The sequence below is a fragment of the Cyanistes caeruleus genome, chromosome 8 (assembly GCF_971803275.1).
Source record: "Cyanistes caeruleus chromosome 8, bCyaCae1.hap1.1, whole genome shotgun sequence".
NCBI classification, from domain to species: domain Eukaryota; kingdom Metazoa; phylum Chordata; class Aves; order Passeriformes; family Paridae; genus Cyanistes; species Cyanistes caeruleus.
In genome coordinates this window covers 7,268,468-7,288,605 of record NC_141708.1, presented here as the reverse complement: position 1 = coordinate 7,288,605, position 20,138 = coordinate 7,268,468, and the positions used below count along the sequence as shown (strand labels likewise).

Here is a 20,138-nt window from a genome sequence, read left to right as displayed (position 1 = left end):
GCTGGTCATCATTTTTATTCATTGTGGTTTAATAAGCATTATAATTACAGACTGAGGAAGAAATATGAGTTAACTTTGTGGTTTTGCTTGGGACTTCTGTGCACACTGGTATGGTTGGAAAGGATTATACAAGCTCTGTGAGCATAGCTGAGTGTATTCTAATACGCTGGTGCAGAGCTCCCAATCCTGACACATTATTCTTCATATGAAAGTAAAGGAAAGATCCTGCATAAATGAGTCCTGACACTCTTAACTCCATCTGGCATAATTGTGAAATATGAAAATTTGAAGGCCAAGTGGACTTGGTTTTGGCAGGTGTTCTAATGCATGCATTATCAGTGGAATTAGACTTCAACTATTTTTACTAACCATTTCCTATATTTGCTTGCAACTTACACAAATAGCAAAGTTATTTAGAGAAAACCGTCAGTTAGGGAAGCTTTCATTTGGAAAGTTTGTCAGAGTTCAAGCTAAAAGGCCTTTTGTAGGCATCATAACCTGTGCTCGTTTCTCAAGTAAATATAGATGGTGATGATTATGATTTAGTATAATTTTCTCACTTCGATGTCACAAATATGACTGTGTGCATGTTGTTTGCATTCTCATGTTTTAATGGGAGGAATAGTAGGGCAGACTGATATCTGGTGCATTTTTTAACATTTTGTTAAAACATCATTTTTTCCTCATCAGCAACTTATGCGGGAGCGACAGCAGATGGCCAGCCGCCCCTTTGCTTCTGTCGATGTAGCACTGGAAGTAGGAGCTGAGCAAACAGACTTTCTACGAGGGCCATTAGAGGTAGGAACTGTGGTGCTGACAAGGGACCATTGTGATTTGCATATTTATATTGCCAGTCTCATCTGCATCTGCTTCTGAAACCAAGCAGCATCTGATTACCTGGAGCTGACAAGTCTCAGCTACGTGTGTTTTGTCATTTCCAAGGCACGGAGTTTTAATCTCATGACATAAGCTGTACCAAAAGCCAGCGGAGAATCTGTTAGCCTGGGCTGGGGTGACAGTCAGCTCACCTGGCAGTCCTGTTGTGATGGATGTGAGCTGAAGGAATGCAGGACTCGGGCATTAAGGAGACAGCAAATGTCATGCTCAGTCCTTCAAGTACACAGTGCCATCTAGTTAACATCTATCTTAATTAGCAGAGATTACAACAAACAGGCAAACTAACTAAAGCACCTTAGAGTCAAAATTCAGTGTTGTGTACACAGAGGTTTAAAGCACACAGACTGTACTGCATGGTTTTGTTTGTAGGAGAATGACTACGTTTCTACATTCTTTTATTGCTATTGCAGTACATTGGAAAAGAAATAGTAATTTGCAAAGCAATATGGTATTGGAATGGTGTAATAATGCATGAAATGGATTCTAGAAGTTTCACCTGAAAATAGAGGGAAAATTACAATATGTGAATAATAATGAATATCTAATCTAGGTTCAGCTTTTGAGAGATGATCCTCTACTCCTTTAACTTCATTTACAATATTGTGTTTACAGTTATTACTTCACCTGTTTATGGTGGGACCTGGGAATGAGGTGTGCTAGCTCTGGAGTCTTTCAAGATTGTACTCTTCATTGCTGCCAATTCTTAAATTCAGAGCTTCTCTTTTCTCAATAACCAGTCTCAATGGAAGATTAAATACAATCTATCAAACCTCCAAGGTTCATGGAGAATGAGCAATGTGTAAAACAAAAGAATAGCAGACAGGAAAAGATTCAGCTCTTGAGTACTTACCAAAGTGAGGTGCCCTGTCCTGCTGCTGTACAGGAAGTCATCCCAATTGTTCTTACTGTCACAATTTAAATATTTGGAATAGATGGTGAGTAAAAATGACACATCTCTTTGAAGAAGCTGTGTCATTTTCTGGCCTAGTACTAGACCCCTCACATTCTTCACCAAAACCACCTTACTTCTGCCTCCTCTTTCCTTGGAACAGAAGACCTCTCCAGCTCCCCAAGCTGAGGACACATTACACTGCAGTTAAAAGTTAATTTTTTTTGCAATGTGATTTCACTGTCTCTGCACTGGTATCTGAGAAGATTTTTTTCAGTTTTCTTTTCAAATGGAGGCAGAGAGTAGAAGATGAGGCATCCAAACTCTTATTTTGTACATACTGATTATTTAATTAAACTTTAGAAGTAAACATCACAAGTTAATTACCACATTTTCTTTCTCATGTCTTTTATTTAGCTCTAAAAGAGGTAGATCCTAAAATATTTTAATTATATTTTACAGTTTTTATTACCTTCTTTTTTTCCTAGCCAAGCATTTTCTAGCAATTGTTTAGAATTCAGCATCCATAGTGTTTTTTTCCTAATTAATACATAGTTATACACAGAATATACTCCATTCAGAATTATAATATACTGATCTGTATCTGAAAAAAGCATTGTGCTGAGGAATGAATGAATGTGATTCAAGCATTGATTGTCCTTTGGTATACATTCTGTAAAAATGAAGGAGCTATATTAAGCTTCTGTGTGAAAGGACACTAAAAGTTTTAGTTGCCATTCTATTCTTCATTTTCTGCTCTTTTGGACTGAGAGGAATCCAGGTCACACAATGCTTAAGAAGAGAATGGCATGAAATAGCTGTAAACATAATTTTATTGTATTAATTTAGAAGTTGTAAATGACTTTAATAATTTTGTTATATCTGATGCCCATCTGGAGGGTTAACACTAGAGATGTTTTATGAAAAAATGAGAATATATAGGGTAACTTCAAAATGTTCAGCTGGCATAGCAGAGATCTTGCTCTGATATACCAGGGGTTCCAATTTTGATGAGGGTGCACTGCATTCCCTCTCCTCACACTTTTATTGACATCGTGTGTTACTCGCCGGTACTTTGGACATTGTTGTTATACTTTTATTGACGTTGTAATAACTCTGACACTTGCAGTGACACCGCATTGATCCGTGGGCCCTTTGGGCACTGTGTAATGTCACTGAACTCTTCCAGACACTGCTGCAAGGCTCCATTCAGCTGCACAGAGAAGCTGCTGTTCATTAATGTCACCTGCCTCACGTGGTGGTGGTTTTGTTCAAGTGGTGTTCTGCATTAATGCCGATGCTCTGCTACGTGGCAGTATCCATATGACTGCACGTGGTGATGCCATGATGCTGTTTGGTTAACAGCTATATTTTACATTTATTTGTAAATATCCATAGCAGCTGTTTCACTGTAGAGGTTTAGTTTGCAGTAGTAAGGCACTTTTTACCCAGTGCTCAGAAAAGATAAAAAAACAACCCAAGAGTATAAATACTTAAAATGGTTGCCTAGTTCAGATACTTACAGTACAACTGATAATGTTTGGGTCTATTTCCAGTTAGCAGCAATTTGAAACAGATTAAAATAAAATCCTGAAAATGCTACAGAGGAGAATTGAACCTCAGTTATTTTGGAATCTCTATCAATCAGTCTTTCCTAATGTTTTGCCTACAAAATGACAGTATCTCAACATTAACTCCTTCAAAGGACTTTAATCTGCATCATGTTCTTCCTCTTCCCTGCTGTCTGAGTGGGTTTTTAGGCATTGGCAATAGCCTTTGTTCTTGCCCATTTAAATAACTTTATTTATCAGTTTTTACCTCCTCAGGCCACCTTTTGCATGAGCAAGTCTCATCTTGTTATCTGTTCTGTCGTGTTGGCTTTGTAACAACTCTTAAATTTTTACTGTTGGTTTAAACTTAACCCAAAAGAGAGCAGACTTAGTTTTCCCCTTGCCCTCCTTCTCTCCTGAATCACACCAACCACTGCCTTGCTAATGATACTGATAGGATGTCAGTGTCCCAATTCCAAATGTACCAAGCAATACCCACTCCTGTTGTGCCATGATATTCATGATATTAATGATATTTAACCCATGCTAGTCCTAATCTGCATCTTCATTTGCTTCTGTAATGGTTTCCATTGCCCTACTTGGAGCTGATGGAGTCTGTGTGAGCATTTACAAGGAAGGAGTGGCTGGAAGCAGGACAGCCCTCATTCCCTACTGGGGAGAACAAGAGCAATCTAAAGTTACTGTGGTGGAGGAGGGGAAGTCTGGAAGGCAGAGACCCTCTGGATCCCAAGGGGGGAACAGGTCTGTGCAGCTCTGGGGAAGTCTCTGGTGACCCAGGGGGGAGGTAAAAGGAGACAGAATTCCCAAGGGCCTCTTGTCAGCAGTAGCACATAGCACAGGCTGTTAAGGGCAGAGCCAGAAAACAGCAGAAGCACCCTGTCCCCAGAGAGTTTGAGAATATTAGCTGTTTTGTGATACCACCATAATTTTTTTCCAGAATCACAGAAAAAATCAAAGTAGCATCATAGATCAATAGATACTCGTTACTGAGCTTCTTGGCACTCAGTGCCCTCAGTGTTAAAATGTTTTTTATTCCTTTCATTTCTTTTTTCCAGACATCTCAGCCATTTCCAGACTTGGCTGCTTTTTGCTTCTCAGTAAATACCAAAAACTAAATCATTTAGGCTATCTTAATATTGTAAACCTCCTTTGGGCAATTTTTTTTTTCCCCCCTAAAATGTAAATCACTTTTGAAGAGTTCGTTCTACTGTGCTGCTGACAGTCATTTCAGTTAATTTATATATTAATTGAGAAGTAAACCAATTTTTTTTCCTCTACTTAATTTCTGGGGTTTTTTTTTGTTTTTTTTTTTAATGGGGACAGATTATTTGTTTAGGTAAGATCAGACAGATACTGCTGTAAATGCTTCATATCTGGTCATGCTAAGACAGAACAGCAGCATCTACTGTGCTTTATCTGCTGGAGTAAAAACGGGTGTGTTATTGCCTGCAGAATATCCAAGTGCAGGTTTAATGCTGGGATGATCATCCACTTGGTAAATTTATGGTATTACTTGGATTTTTTTTTAATATTGAACTTATTTCACAATTATTTCTGCAGAAAAGCACACAGTAGATCTTTCAGTCATTTTCCCATTAAATTGCTGCATTTCCACTAGAGTTGTCATAGATATTTGACCATCCACTGCTTCTGATAAGGTACGATGATGTAAAAAAATTTGAAATTCGAATAAAACCTATGTTTGTTTCTCTAGAGGATAATCTCTCATGAGTAATATTTATGATGCATTAAAAAAGTTTTGAATTTCAGGCACTTTTGATAAGTATGAAGCAAATATTTGCCATTATTTGTCATTTATTTGAGTAAATAATTGGAAGGTGTGCACTGACACAAGCAGCTATCATTTTCTACGAAGAATGGCTGCCAGAAATTACAGTGATTTATCAAGACACATTAAAATCCTGTAGTAGAGATTTGTGGAGATGAAGTAATTGTAGTACATATTAGTAAGTTGTGCTGCTGGCTTCTCTTTCCAATAGAGAATTTTTAGCTCGGTTTACAAATAAATCTAGTTAAGGTGGGTTCATTTTCTTATGTAATTTAACTAAATTAGAGACTAATTTTTGAAAATGCAGCCTACTGTATTTTGAACAAAATTAACCTTGTTGCCTACTTCATCAGTATTACACCTGCATTGTGTTGATGACATAATGTCTAATGCCAAGGAACAGGTTCTTCCCAGCTCCTTGGTACAGATCATCAGCTTTCCTCTTGGTATGCTCAGTTCCTAATATTAGAGTATCACAGGATAGTTCCACTGCCCTTGCTAAAAAGTAGTAATTTATTTCAGATAATGGTGAAATTTTCTCTTGAATGGGCACCTTGTTTCCAGTGACCATAAAGGCAATATGTGTTTGGCAACAGGAACTGTCAAAGACCATTATATTTGCAATTCTTGCTTACTCAAAAGTCATGTCACAGTCCTGAGCTGCTCACTGTAGCTCAAGGGGGACCAGAGGAGAGAGAATCTAGATGAGAACAATGTGGGCAGAGACTTAGAAAATATAACTACAATGAAAAGTCAGGGAAATTGGAGTAGGCTATTTAAAGGAGTCCGAATAATAGCTTGCAAATATGCAAAAGGTTAACAGCAATCAGGAGGGCAAAAATCTTCCTTGCGTGCACTGCAGGTGGCAAAGGTGTAATGGACTTAAATTGTAGTAGGGAAGGTTTAGTAAGGTATCAAGAAAAGCTTCTCATAATAAAGCTGAATCAGTGAAAGCAATTGCCTGGGGAGGTGATGGAATTTCTTTTATCGGAAGCTTTTTAAAGCAGGATGGACAAACATTTCTCCGGTACCATGTACCATAGCTGCATTAGATACCTCCTTTCAGCTCTGTCTTTATTATTATTCTGATTGTTCCCTAGCTCTTCCTTCTTCAGACTCTCTGAAAATGTTCCATTTCTGTTGTTTGAATACCTTAATTACCTTCACTGCAATGTTAGTTTTCTGGGACTGAAGATTTATGACCCTTCTTTTCACTTTTTCTGTTTTATTCATTGACTTACATCCCCAGTTTTCTTGCAAGATCAGAAACTGTTAAGTCATCTCTGACCCCAGCCTCTCCCTGACTGTAGATGTTCCAAACATTATCTCCATCTTTTTTGGAATAGCTTCAATATTCTCCTTGAAGTCTGTAATGATAATGTAATTATTTTTCCGTCATAACAAGTGCATTGCCATTTTTATAGTCTTTCAGAATCCATGCATCCCAGACTCCTAGATCTCAGAGAAATGTACTCAGATGTCATACCTGACACAGAAGAGGATAATCTGTATTGGATCTCATTTTCTGCTTTTCTGTATTGCTCAAAGATCATGTTAAATTTGCTGTCCACTGCCTCAAGAGCTCCATTATCTTGTGCTGCACTTCAGCCTTGATGGCTCAGTGTCTTCTCTGCCCACTCTCTCAGTACTGTTCATCCAGAAAACTTTCTCCTGAGCTATTGAGTCACTTTCTGTTAAACCCTTCTTTACAGTATGTTTTCTTCTCTGTAAATGATTGCTTCACATTGCATGTGTTTTTTTGTGATATTATGTGCAAGGGATGTTATATCACCAAAATTCACATCTGGTGGTTCTTCCACTAGAGAAAAGCATTTACCCCAAAGCAGCGTTGTTTGGTTTGCACCACCTCCTTCCTCATATGAAGTTTCTAATGAAATAAGATGTTTTGATTTCACACTGTTTTGCTCCTCATTCAGTGGTTACGCACAACAGGGTCGCTCTGCCCAGTTAAATATTTTCACATTTGCCTAAGATTTTTGCTGCTTCACTTAAAATGTATGTCTAGAAATGTGTGAGTGTTCTGAGCCTATGATTCAGAACAAATAGCTGCTCATGCATACTGGTCACATCTATAATTTTTGTGTGTTGTGTATACTAAATCAATGTAAAATGTATAGATGTTCAGTTTGTTGCACAGAATTACATTAGTAATATTTTAAGATTCCTGAGTAGTATTTTTCTTCCTTGGCATATGGGAAAGCTAAAAATAATCTGAGAAATGCTGCCTGGAGTAATCCACTTTTTTTTTTTTTCTTTTTCATACAGAACATATTTGTGTGTGTGTTTATTCCTAAAATATACACTAACACCTCAAAACATGTTGATGTTTTGCTTGAGTCCTTAACTTAAAGTTTTTAAAAATCCTATACCAGTTCTAAAGTGTACCCAGTCTCTAAATGTGAAAAAAAAAATAGTTTTAATCCTTATATTCTTTTCTCTCCTTCCTTATTTCTGTCCTCATGTGTTGTGAGAATACCTTGGACATGATGTATGGGAGATTTGTCTAGAGGAAGGTTGATGTCCTAATATTTCACCCTACCAAGAGAGTAAAGCCTTTAGTTATTAATTAACTCATGAGCTGTAGGATCTGTAAATTCACAATTAGCTCTGAGAACCTGATTTTCTGTAGGTTTTTTGATAAAAATGTATCGTTCCACTTCACAAAATGTATTTGGCACATGTGCTGCATAATCAGATGACTACAGAAATTGTTTGGATTAAAATATATGATTTGTGTTGAACAAAATTGCAAAGAAATTTCATGCTCAATTGGAGGAATTTTGGCTTACCAGCAAAGTGTAGGTGTTTCAGTGGTATTGGCATGCTGTGAATAGACCTCTTAAATCAATGCATATCAATGCATAATTGCAAATCCAAAGTATCAAAGTAATTATTCTGAATGTTTTCAAGCAGAAGTGTTTATATGTGTCTGTAAATGTTATGAATAATGACACCGTACCTTTTAATAAATTCAATTTTTTGCAACATCTTATTTCATGAAGCAGACAGGTACAAAATTCAGCAAATACAAAGCAATATCTATATACTTATATTTATAAGTACCCTTTGGATTCTTCTTGGTCATGGAAATCTTGCCATTGGATATGAAATCCATCTCAATGAGATATTTCCAGAATTATTTAAACTGAACATACTAAAGCATGGAAATAGTTATGCTATCAGAATAACTAAAAAGCACATATTTGGGAATATTTCTCTTTTTACTGGACCTTTCTGTACACCTGATTTGCACATGCCATTTTCTGCTCTTTGTATATGTGTGTACTTTCTTAGTACCTCTTTTGGTTTTAGATCAGAAGTTATTTCTTATTTTATAAAGTAGGGCATTTCTATCTTTAAAAGGAAAGAGGAGAAGAAATAGCTACAGAAACGATAGCCTTTCATCAGCCATTTCCCATGTTTCCAGGTAGAACTGGGTACTGTTGTGTGTCACTATGTGCCCTCTTAAAATGTTTGTTCCCATGTTTCTTATCAGCTCTTGTTTCCAGAGCCTTCTCTTCTCCAGACTGAACAACCACAACTCTCCCAGCCTTTCCTCACAGGAGAGGCTTTCCTTCTCTCTGTAATTTTGGTGCCCTTCCTTTGGATCCACTCTGACAGGTCCATGTCCTTCCTATGCTGAAGAAAAGTACTTTAATATCTTCCCCTGCTTATTGTGAAAGGCAGTTTCTGGTTTTCTTCTAATTGCTCAAGAGGGGGTGACTGCTTACAGGCAGACTGGATCACTTTGGTGTAATTTAAATTTTCTAATAAACCATGAGGCTGGTTATGTGAGTTACAGGGTGTGGATTCCATTCACTGGCTTTAGCAATGCAGAGGTAGAAACATTGTACAACGTGTTAATTTCAGTAATAATCTGAAGAATTATCTTTGCTGAACAGGAATAACAGCAAAATATTGGAATTTGAAACATGAATGGGCTCAATCAGGCCAATGGTGTGATTCTCTAATGGTACTAAAGAAACCTTGGACAATTTATTCTGAAAATCAAAAGATTGTGAATGGTACACTGCAATAAACTAAACACTGCAGTAAAGCAGAAGTTAAAAAGGCAGTTAGACTGCAGTGAAATTGGGAAGAACAGTGAGTTTGTACCAGGGCTATGTCCTTTAAAAAATCAGCAGTATTTGTGATACACGATCACTTCCAGATATAAATGTAGTGTACTTTACAAATCTGTTAGAGCTTCCTTATAACAAAGACTGTAAAACAATAGTGTTCATTAGTGTGAAGCAGTAAAGTTTTTAACACATAGGTAAGAAATAAGATTTTCCCTTTTTTCATCTTGGGTATTTATTAATCTTATTAGATTTTTATTTAAAGTAAAATTTTGCTTTTCTGAGTGTCATTCCTTGTACTATATCCTTGGCAAAATGACCTTTTTCCTATCTTTATTACCCAGCTTTCAGTAAGAGACTGGAAAGTTTATAGAGGCACTTGCTGTCAGCTTCCTGTCTCAACTGTTTAGGACTTTCAAAATGATGTACAAATATTGAACCAGCTGGAGTTAATAAACAGTTATTCTTTTCTAGAAACAACTTATTTGTTATTAAAGGAAAAGTCACTGGGCTTTTGGAAAAGTAGGCAAGCAGTTTATTTTATATTGAGAAAAATTTCAAGTTGTAGGAATCAGAAGGAATAAAATATACCCTTCTGAACATGTTTAAATGTCATTTTATGTGCAGAAAAGAGCATTATCCAATGACTCACAAAAATAATTTGTTTTGCAACACCAAGCACACAAGTGCAGGATGATCTTTAAGATCACCACTAAATATACCAAGAGTCACTGACATGACTTTGGCAGTGAGATCCAGTGAGATCATTTCCCTCTGGGCATATGGATGCTGTAAAGTGTGTCTTTCTTGGTTATTTATTTTTCATTAAGGAAATTGTGAAATTATATATTTTTAAAAAAAGGAAAATATTACCGCTTTTTTTATAAATTAAGTTAGACAAACATAAAAAATAATTTCCAAAGCCAACTCTTGTGTTCTTCTCTGTACTTCAGGCATTGATCATGAATGTTATTTGAATTACATTCTCCCATCACTCACTTGTTGAACTCAAGGTAGTGTTGCACCAGGTCCTAATGCAGCACAATATAGATCTGCCAGTGTACCATTAAAAGGAAAGTAGTGAAATATTCAATATTCGACTTACTCTGATGGTTTATTGAGGAATAGTGGATTTTTGTGTATGGTTAAATACAGAGTAATTGCAGAAATACACTTTTTTTTACATTGAAAAAATGTTTTAGTTTTCTCATTTCCTACTATAATTAAATGGTAGAAGAAGTGCTACAATCCGAATATTTAATTTTCTTTTTCTCCAGAATAGTTTGAGCATCTCTTTTTATTCTGTTAGGACACTTTCATGGACAATATTCATTGAAATGGCAGCAAAGTGCAGCATCTTTTGATCTAGCAACAGTTTATAACCAGTTTGCAACTACTTTGCAAGATAAATAGCTAAAGAAGTATTTAAACTAACCAAGATGTCTGTCTCATTAGTGACTTTTAATTCTGTGAAGATGTAATAGCTCAAGGTGAAAGGGAAGTAGGGAGCTGTGTAGGTTCACATGCATACAGCCATTGGCTTCCACAACTGGAAGTGGCAGAAATCCAGTGCATTTAGCATGTGATGTCATGCTTTGGGCTTGTTTTTTTCACACACATTTGGGCTTGAATTGATGTAAGAGGGCAAAGTCAGAGAAACTTGTCTAGCATTTGGGATAAAGGATAGGGGGGTTTGTGAACGTCTGCCGACCAGCTAATTCTTCAACATCATTGACCTAATCCAAAAAACTTACATATCTTGTAATACTTGGAATTGGCTTTGTTCCAAAAATTTCTACTGTGCAAGTTAAGGAAAAAAAAATAGATAAAGATTTGATTACAGACTTTAGGCAGTGTTTTAGATATGTTGTCTTAGCCACTGAGTATCTTGAGGATAAGGTCTGAAACCTTTAATTTATATTCTTTAGAAAGCCAGCACAGAAAGCAAAGGGGAGAGCAGATGTTTTTGCAGCAATCTCTGTAATAGCCCTTGCTGCTAAGGTGTGCTCTATTACTCTGCTTCAGACAGTTTTTCAAAGGACTTAAAATGTCCAAGTGTATCATAGAACTGAAGCTGCCATTAGGAGGTGAAAGTAGTGCAATCAACTCATTATGTGGGGCAACAATTTTAAATCAGCTGGGAAAGTCAGAAAGTATTATTCAGAAGTGCTTAGGGAGAAAGCATTATTCAGAAGTAGTTAATGAGAGCTGGGATTGAAGGAGAAATTCAAAAGCTCTTATCTACAATGGGTTATAATTGCTTGGTACATATGTGTAATTGCAGGGTCTTCCACATGCTTCCTCCTGCTCACCTGTCTTGTCCATCTTTGTCCAGCTTTTCTCCAGTAGGCAGATCTTCTCCAGGCACCATTCTCTTCTAACATTATCATCATTAAGTTTGTTACAAGGTGAGCACTTCTGGCAGAGAAATTCAGTTATTTGTCAGCTGAGTATTTGCGGCACTAGAATCATCTTCTCATCAGCTGTTTTAGAGACTTCACATTAATAGGGCCAAGGAACTGATCCTTGTTAGGAGAGCTCATGTTAAGCTGAAATTCAATATTTTCACTTACTGAATTTGGATTAGACAGTGAATCTAATCTTTAGAAAATAGCATTCATCATGCACAATAGACTCATAGATAATGTAGGTTGGAATGAACCTTCTGTACTCGTACATCAATCAAAGGGATTGGGGATGAGCCAAACCTTTGAGCAGGGTTAAGTCTGAGCTCTAGTTCAGCAGTATCCTTCTAATCAACATCTCTTTGTTTCAACTCTTCCAACAGATAAACCATATTCAATGCCAATCTTTGTGATATGTTAACTTGTAGTTGTAAATAATGTAATGCATATCCTAATCTTTCAAGCATGTTCACATGCAGTGCTGTCCTTTGGAGTAAAATTCAGAACAAACAACTTTATAGTTGGTTGCACTATGACAGAATTTACAAACAGAACTACTTGTGTGATTGTTGTATCTGTTGTTTTGGAGAAAACCCAAATGTGATATAAAACACCTTTTGAAACTGGAAGAGTGGCTGTCCTGGAAAGTGAATCCACAGTGTTGTATGCAAATACCAGAACCTACAAACTGAGAAACTGTCCTCTGTGACCTGATGTTCCTAATGCAGCTACTGATCTACTTCTATAGATATTTTAATCCACAATGAATGTGACAGTGAAGTTATTAAGTGTTGGTATTGGTACCCTGTTCCATAGCTGGAAATGCCAGTTAAGACAGCACATTAATAATTATGAGGTACATAGTGAATCTTCTTAAATTTGTATTCAGAAATTCCCTGTCACTAACTTAATGCAATCATAAGCAACTTGAAGTCAATGTGACACAAGAAATGATACTCAAATGTCTCATCTCTAATGAATGACAGTAATTAGCCATATTTCAAGGAAAAGATAATATATCACAGATAAGGAAGTTCATATTTCATAAAGTGCCCATTATCAGAGACGTAGGGCCAAATGAACTCTTATGTTACATTCCTATATAAGTTATTCTGCCAGAGAATATAATATTAGAATGATCATTCTAAAGTAAGTTCCAAGATGGACAAAACTTTTGAAAACTGATGGCCTTAGTGAACAGTCAACAGTAGTATTTATTTTTATAAGGATGAATGAAATACTCATGGGAATTAAAGGCAGTTTGGTTCACCTCTGGTCATCCCCACATGTGACTCAAACAGTGACAGCTTTGTCTTTTTAAAAAGGCTAAAAATAAAACAATTGTTCTCAATTTAAGATCTTTTAGTATCTAAAAGTCCTTTGCTGCTTATCAAGTGGAGCGTGCAGCATCACTGACCCTGTGATATGGGAGCCTTGGAAATGATCTAAGGAAAGGGAATGAGGCTTCCCACACTGAGAGGAGGTCCAAATCCTTCTCTTCCATGTTACAGTGGTCTGAGGTTCAATAGGAAGTAGCCAATTGATATCAGAATTTAAATCATCTCAATCTCTAAAACTGGGAGTATCAGGTAAATAAAAATGTTACAGTTTATCCACCCTATGTAAAAGGGTGGAAAGTTGTGAAATGGTGATCAATAGAGTGAGTAAAAGCTGTGACAATCCAAATCCTGCCCATTGCAGGAGCTGCAGTAAGACAGAGACAACTATTGGAAAGCAGCAGAAAGGGGAACCTCAGTGTACCCACCCTTTATGCAAAGTGTTCCCATGGGACCAGAAAACGTGTGTAAAATGGGAGGGTGAGAAAAGTGGTGCATGTTGGAGAGGATGGATCCCAAGGAGGCTGTGGGGCAGCTTTTGTTCAAGTGCTGGGGACCTGCACAGAGGTGAGGTGTAATACAGATGAAGTCTGTGCCTACAGAGGCCTGTCAGCTTGAAAAAGGTGGACACAAAGCAGGTTGTGCTGCTTTGTGCAGGAGTGAGGCATCTTCTCATCTTAAAGCACAATGACGGCTCATTCATAGAAAAAAACACAGTGCAACCCTCTTTAATTTCACACGTGAAAATGTAACTCTCAGTTTGTAATTCTGGATTCAAACTCTAGATTAAAAAGCAGAATTGATGCATACCTGGCTGTGTTCAAGAGCATTTTACTGAAAACAGTCAGTCAAGCCTATGGTTTCTGCATGTCGTGCTTTAGCAATTGTTTGCTAGGAATCTCACACTTAAGTGGAATAAAGAGGGAAGAATATCAATGCTTCCAACATTCTGAAATCTCTTAAAGTTTATAAGACTTTGTTACTGACTCTGAGGAGAAAACTCAACTTTTTAAAGTATTTTTCAATCTGTTTGCATAAAGATGATCTGTAGAGTCTTCTGTAGAAATAAGGGTTTCTTATAAAAATTAATGCATGAAATTTAGTTTCCTCATAAATTGCAATAGTGTTTAAACAGACATTTTATTTGAAAAGATATGTAACTTTTCTTCAGTGCTTAAAATGGAGTCATAGGTATTTCTACAGGTGACAGATTCAGATTCAGAGTAGCAATTTGGAAGGAATAAAAGATATTCTGTGGAGTGGAACAAATATTTCTGTTGTATGAATACTATCTGAAGCATCCCACTCTCGTGTTTGCATGTTCAGAGAAAATTAACACCATTACATTTCATGTTTCCTTCCTTATAACGTGAAGCTGAGTTAATCACTGTTCTAAGGGTGTGGCTTCAAAAGTATTTGAAATGCTTGCAATGCTCCAGATTGTCTGAAGTGTCATAGTTAACAAAGTGAGGTTATTCCAGTGTTATCTAAGAGTAATTTCTATAAACTGAGAAGTGTCTGTGGGGTATGGAGCCAGGCTCCCTGAAGTATGAATGTGCTTTTACGGATTGATAGCTTTGTATAATTTAAGTAGTAAAATGTGTACAATGCAGAAAAGAACCTTTGGGGGAAAGCAAATATGACAGTATTTCAGTAGCCTTGTAGCTATTTAAAACATTCCATCGTAAATGATGTTTATTTCATGTTTAGGCTTAGAAATGCTTCTTATGTATTAGGAGATATCCATCCCACTTTACACACAGAAAAACTGACAGAGAAAAATTGGAAGCAAGCCCAGGTTTTTTTTTTGCTCCTTATCCAGTGACCTACTCATAAGTGACAGTATTTATATTGGTCCTTTCCATCTAGATATGGCTTTCAGCGTAAGAGAGGCAGTAAAATATAACCCAGTAATTACTGCAGCTTTTCCTAAACGTACAAGGCTTAACTAGAGCCCCCATTCAGAAATACGTTGTCAATTTAAAAACACAAAGTGTTGGGATAAATTTCTCCCAGAAGATTTTGCTATTGTAATGTCTATTGCTGTAGTAATCCATTTTTAGATGCCTGACTCAGAACTGAATCCAGAGCCATGTGTGGAGCAGAGCCAGCAGGGAGTACAGAAAAGGGATGCCTCTTCAAAAGTACCTCAAACATGGCAGAAAGCTGATTCTGTCAAATCAGGATTTACATCTAAAAATGATCTCCTGGAGTTGTACTCATGCTTCTGTTCTCAAAAACAGAGAGGGGGCTGCTCATTTCTACTTTGTGCAGTAGTCCAGTGCCTCAGATAGTCACTGAAAAGAAGAAATGGGTGTTCCAGGCTGTCATCAGCCAGCAGTGAGACAATCATTTCTGTGACCTGAATGTGAGGCTGTAGGGTGCTCTTGTCATTTTCTGCCATAACTGTGACTCTGCTATTGTAGAGAAAAGGGTTCTTGAACTCAACAAATTTGGTAGAAAAATGCCCTGTGACCTCAGCTGCTGTCCTGGAGGACAGAAGATGGGGATGGCTTTTATAGTCTCTGCACTGAGTGATGTCCAAGTCTTTAATCCAGTTATACTGAAGTGATGTGTAGTTCATGAATTGCCCATCAACTCAGAACCAAAAACTTTGTCTTTCTCTAGAAATATAATGAAAATAGTTAACAAAACTGTACTTTGACCAGGTATAATTCTAAATTTTTCATTGTTCTATAGGAAACTTCAGCAGAAGTATGTTTACTTTTGTTTTCCTGCGTGTTCTTCTGTAAGAGATAAACACTGAAGTCATGAACTCTATTTAGACTGCAGTAAATTCTGATTGTGTGAAAGTTCCTTTGTGCACCAACAGGAATTTATTTGGTTTTGGACTTAGGTATCAGTAAAGTAACAGTTGTTTGCTTTTTGGTTTTTCTTATTGTTGGGGCTTTTTTGTTTATGTGTTTTTTGAGTTTTTTTGAGGGGGAAGGGAAGAAGAGTAGAGGAACAAGCACCAGAGTTATCTCACATCTTCAGTCAGATTGCCCCTTTTGGATCTAGTCTTCCAGTGGTTAATACTTTTCACCTGTTTTTTATGGTCTGTTTAAAATCATGCCTTAACTTGAGCTGTGATAAATTTAAGAGCCACTTAAAGTTGTCTTGCCTTCTTCCATTACGAGTCTCAGAGTCTTCAGCTTTTATTGGTACTTGTAGATTTTGATTTAATAGTCTTTTAAAAGTTTTTCAGTAAAGCAAATACAGTTCTTGACACTTCAAAGCATATTTCCAGGCCACAGTTTGTTCTGGAGCTCTTCTCTGAATGCACTGCAGTTCTCCATTTTCTGTCCCCTTGGTGTGGCCTGGTACTGGTACCAAAGGTTGAAATCTGAGAGTTGATCATAAACTGGTGTGGTTTTATTAATGCTTCATTCTTGGTATGATTCTGGTCAAAAATGATCATAATTTTACAAATGCTGTGTAAATGCATCCCTGCACTTCGCTGCTGTGTCCCGGTTCCCCCTTAAGAATGAATGCATTCTGTGTTTAGGTCGGACCTTGCTTTCAGCTGTATTGTGATGCATTCATCTTCCTCAACATTGTCTCGTGCATGGTGTCCTTCAATAATAACAGTATCATACAGATCAGTGTTATTTATAATCTGAAAGCTTTAGTAGAAAGACTTTATTCCCATGTAAAGTAATAAAGTAATGGGTTGTATGTGCTCGAGTATCAGTTATTATAGGATGGCAATAGGAATATTAGCTGTCACTTCGTCACAAATACAATTTGTTATAACCTGCCTGTATTTTGATCTATATTCCTGCTTGGATCAGTCAGTTCTGGTGCTGAACTGAAAGTAAGATCCACTCATAGGTTTTCAGTCATGTGCTAATGCCTTGCAACCTTGAAATACGACCCTTTTTGTTCTGTCATAATTGCAAATTTTTGTAGTTCTAATTTTGTAGCAGTTTAACTAATGAAGTATGAACATATTTCTTTACAGAAAATTTCTTTAAAACAATTTGAAAACTGAAGCATTAAGTAGTTTTTACTAAGTTCTCAACATACTGAGGAGGTGAGGAGTACATTTTAAAACTATTAAACTATTATCCTGATTTACTGAATATAGATAATTTTCTTTTAACCTCTTTTGTGTGTTTATAATAAATTTATAAACTCTTAACTGAGCCTCCTGCTAGAAGGAAAATGTCAAATACCATATTTTCCCCTGCCTTTCAGCTATCAAACTCTTGCTGGCAGGTGGGAATAACCATTTGATTCATGTCAGCACAGATTTGTGAGGTGTTAGCTTGGGTAATGATACTAAATCAAATCTCTGATTACCTCCTCATTTGTGTCGCTGTAGCTGTGAATCTGGAAAATCAATTTAATATTCTTGGGGAAGGAAATACCAGACTTCTAGAAAAGAAGAGTTCTAAGTTGAAGTAAAATGTCATGGTATTAGTCTGACTTGAAGCTAGGGTTAAAATACTTCACTTATAAAGATGTTTTGAGTGATATCTAATAAACAGTGGTGCTGCTCTAGTGCTGGTTATGTGCTGTTCAATTTTTAACTAGGTTGGTCAACATCTGTGTTCAGCCTGCAGCATCTTCACAGTGGAAGCTCAGTCTGTAGCTCTAGGACAGGCTTAGTCCATGGATTACTTTTTCCTAACAGAAATGATTTATGGAAGCTCCCATAAGGAGAAAAGTCATGAGGCAAAGCACAGACAGCTTTTCATCCTGTAAGAGAGAAGATAGGAAGTAAGAGTCTGACCTATTTTTGAGATTGCATTTCAAAGCTTTTGCTGTTGGACTTTTTATTTTGTTAAAATAATTTATGTTACTAAAGGGAAGTTGAAAGGGCTTTCTAAATATTTTAGTTTATTCCTGCTTGTTTGCAAGTGTGGTTGATCTTCCTTGAAGTCACAGATTACAGAAGAGTGTTAATACAGTAGTTATTTTGAAATGTAAAGTGATCTACCTTGGCTAACAAGAATGCTGCACACTCAGGTGAGGTACCTGCAGTAAGTGCATGAAACTGGGAGGAGCCTTTACACTCAGTAGGGTTTGACAGCTGTGACTTGCAAGGTGCTGGGCTCTGTCACATACCTATTGCAGGTGTGCTGGAACACTGATTCACTTCAGTGCCTCGTTTGCAAAGCAAATTAAAAAAGGCTTGACAGTATTTAGGGTTGCAGAATGTCTATTTACAGGCATGGACTGACATGGTTCCTGGATGTAAAGCTTTATGCAGATTAATAAACTCTTACATTATTATGCCATCTCACTTTTTCATTGTAGTGTAACTGCATGTTTTTACTCAGTCATTGTAACTGAAGTTCAGTGACTGCTGAAAACCTGGAAGGGGAAGGTCTTTTCATAAGAATATTAAATTGTTTCTAGCTGACAGCTTCATCAGAGCCATTAAGAAATTGATATTTTGCATAATTTTTCAAAGGCTCCAAATAGGCTGCTTTTTGCTTAACTTTTTTTGTTCCCAGTTCCCATCTGAACTCTAGAAGAGTTCAGAGAGAAGGCACAGGAAGCACAGGATGAGCTAAACCCATCCTGTGGTCCAAACCAGAGGACTTTTGTGTCCTTCCAGTCTGCTGTAAACCATCTCTGCATTTTCTTCTTCTGCATCTGGACATCAAACTGTCCAGATGTGCTGAAGTGTATTAAGTACTTCTACAGAGTGTTTGGCTGAGTCAGCCAGAAGCAACAGAGGACACTGCATCCATCCCAGTGTTGTTAAAAGCACAGACCCAAGTCTAACACTGCAGCAGTAGGCAGGCATTTGTAATGAAACATGGTGGGAAAAATAGGGGTGTCTGGATGGTGAATAATATAGCTAAATATTTTCCAAGTAGTCAATGGCAAAATTGGGTTACAGTCTGCTTTAAATTATTTACAGAAGAATTTAAATTTGCAAACTTATTAAAGCAAGCTGCTGCTTTTAACAACGCTCAAGTTCTTGAAAATTCAATGCTAAAATGAGTTATTACAAGTGAGTTAGCTGTCTGAAATTAAATTAGCTGATAAACAATCCATTTCTCTGTGGTAAATTGGCATTCATGACAACTAGTTCTAGTATGCACCTGAACCCATTATTCTTGGCACTTCATAAAGTTGCAATTGATAGCAATTTGTATTGACAGACTCTTATTGAATATAATTCTCAACAGAAACTAGCTAATCAATTAATTAATCCTAGTGTTAGTCAAGTTTGTTTTTATGTTGCTCCATCATTCAGAAAATTAACTGTTAACATTGTTTACAATTAATATAACTTAAACACTCATTTTCATTGGCTGAATTACCGAGCTTAGACTAATTAAGTAAGCATTATAGCTTTCTGAATTACTAGCAAAACTGAAAATTATGCATGCTAAATTGAAAAACACACAACAAAAACTGATTCTATAATACATATCATTATGCAGGATTTCAAAACAGAATGTTTAGTCTTGCATATCCTCTTGAAAGCTGCTTGGCTGCATGTGAAAAGTCCTAGCCTCTTCTGAAGAGACTTGAGGGAGTAATCATCAGCAATATTATGATGAGAAGCACCATCAAATCATGTTCTTCTAAGGCTATCTAATAACTATTTGCATCTTCCCTCACATTTAGATCAGGCTTTCTTGGAATTCAGTATTGCAAAGGAGCAAATCCACCCCACTGCCAGATCATTATGGACAGATGCTCTAAGAATGTGGCTGCAGTGACTGCAGAGAATGCCAGGACTGATCAGCTTGGAGCAGCCTTGGAGTCAAAGGGGCTTCCCTGGAGAGCGAGGGTCTGCTCACCTGCCCCTGACTGCAGCAACACACCCTACATTAACTATTCTGATTTGTGTTGACAAGAAGTTAATTACATAATATTACACCCTTAAATTCCATTAGATGAGCTCTTGTCTTATTCAACGTGAGTCCTGGCCCAGAGCCCTACTTTGCCCATGTAAACACTGCATTCCTCTTGCAAATCAGGAGAATGGCTCTGACCACATTCACATGAATAAAAGCCTTTCTTTCATGGAAAGAAGTAGAACTTGTTGCTTCTAAGAGAGGTTTAAAAACTAATATTAGTCTTGAGTAGGTGGCAGTCTGGAGGGCTATATGTTTTATTTAGGTACATTAGTAGCATTTGTGTATGGTTCTGTTCACCTCTGGTTTTCTTCAGCAATTTG

General features: G+C 37.0%; 1 protein-coding gene across 5 annotated transcripts in view; it reads left to right on the top strand.

The window, feature by feature from the left end:
* The window catches only part of ATRNL1 (attractin like 1), a 432,328-nt gene that overhangs the window by 318,132 nt on the left and 94,058 nt on the right, over positions 1–20,138 (top strand). For 3 of the 5 annotated variants that reach the window (XM_086899052.1, XM_086899055.1, XM_086899056.1), the window contains one exon: positions 691–798. The exons of the other annotated variants lie outside the window; for them this stretch is intronic. In XM_086899052.1, the coding sequence (XP_086755178.1) occupies positions 691–798 (108 nt within the window). The remainder of the gene's footprint in view (positions 1–690; positions 799–20,138) is intronic. 5 annotated transcript variants of the gene reach the window in all.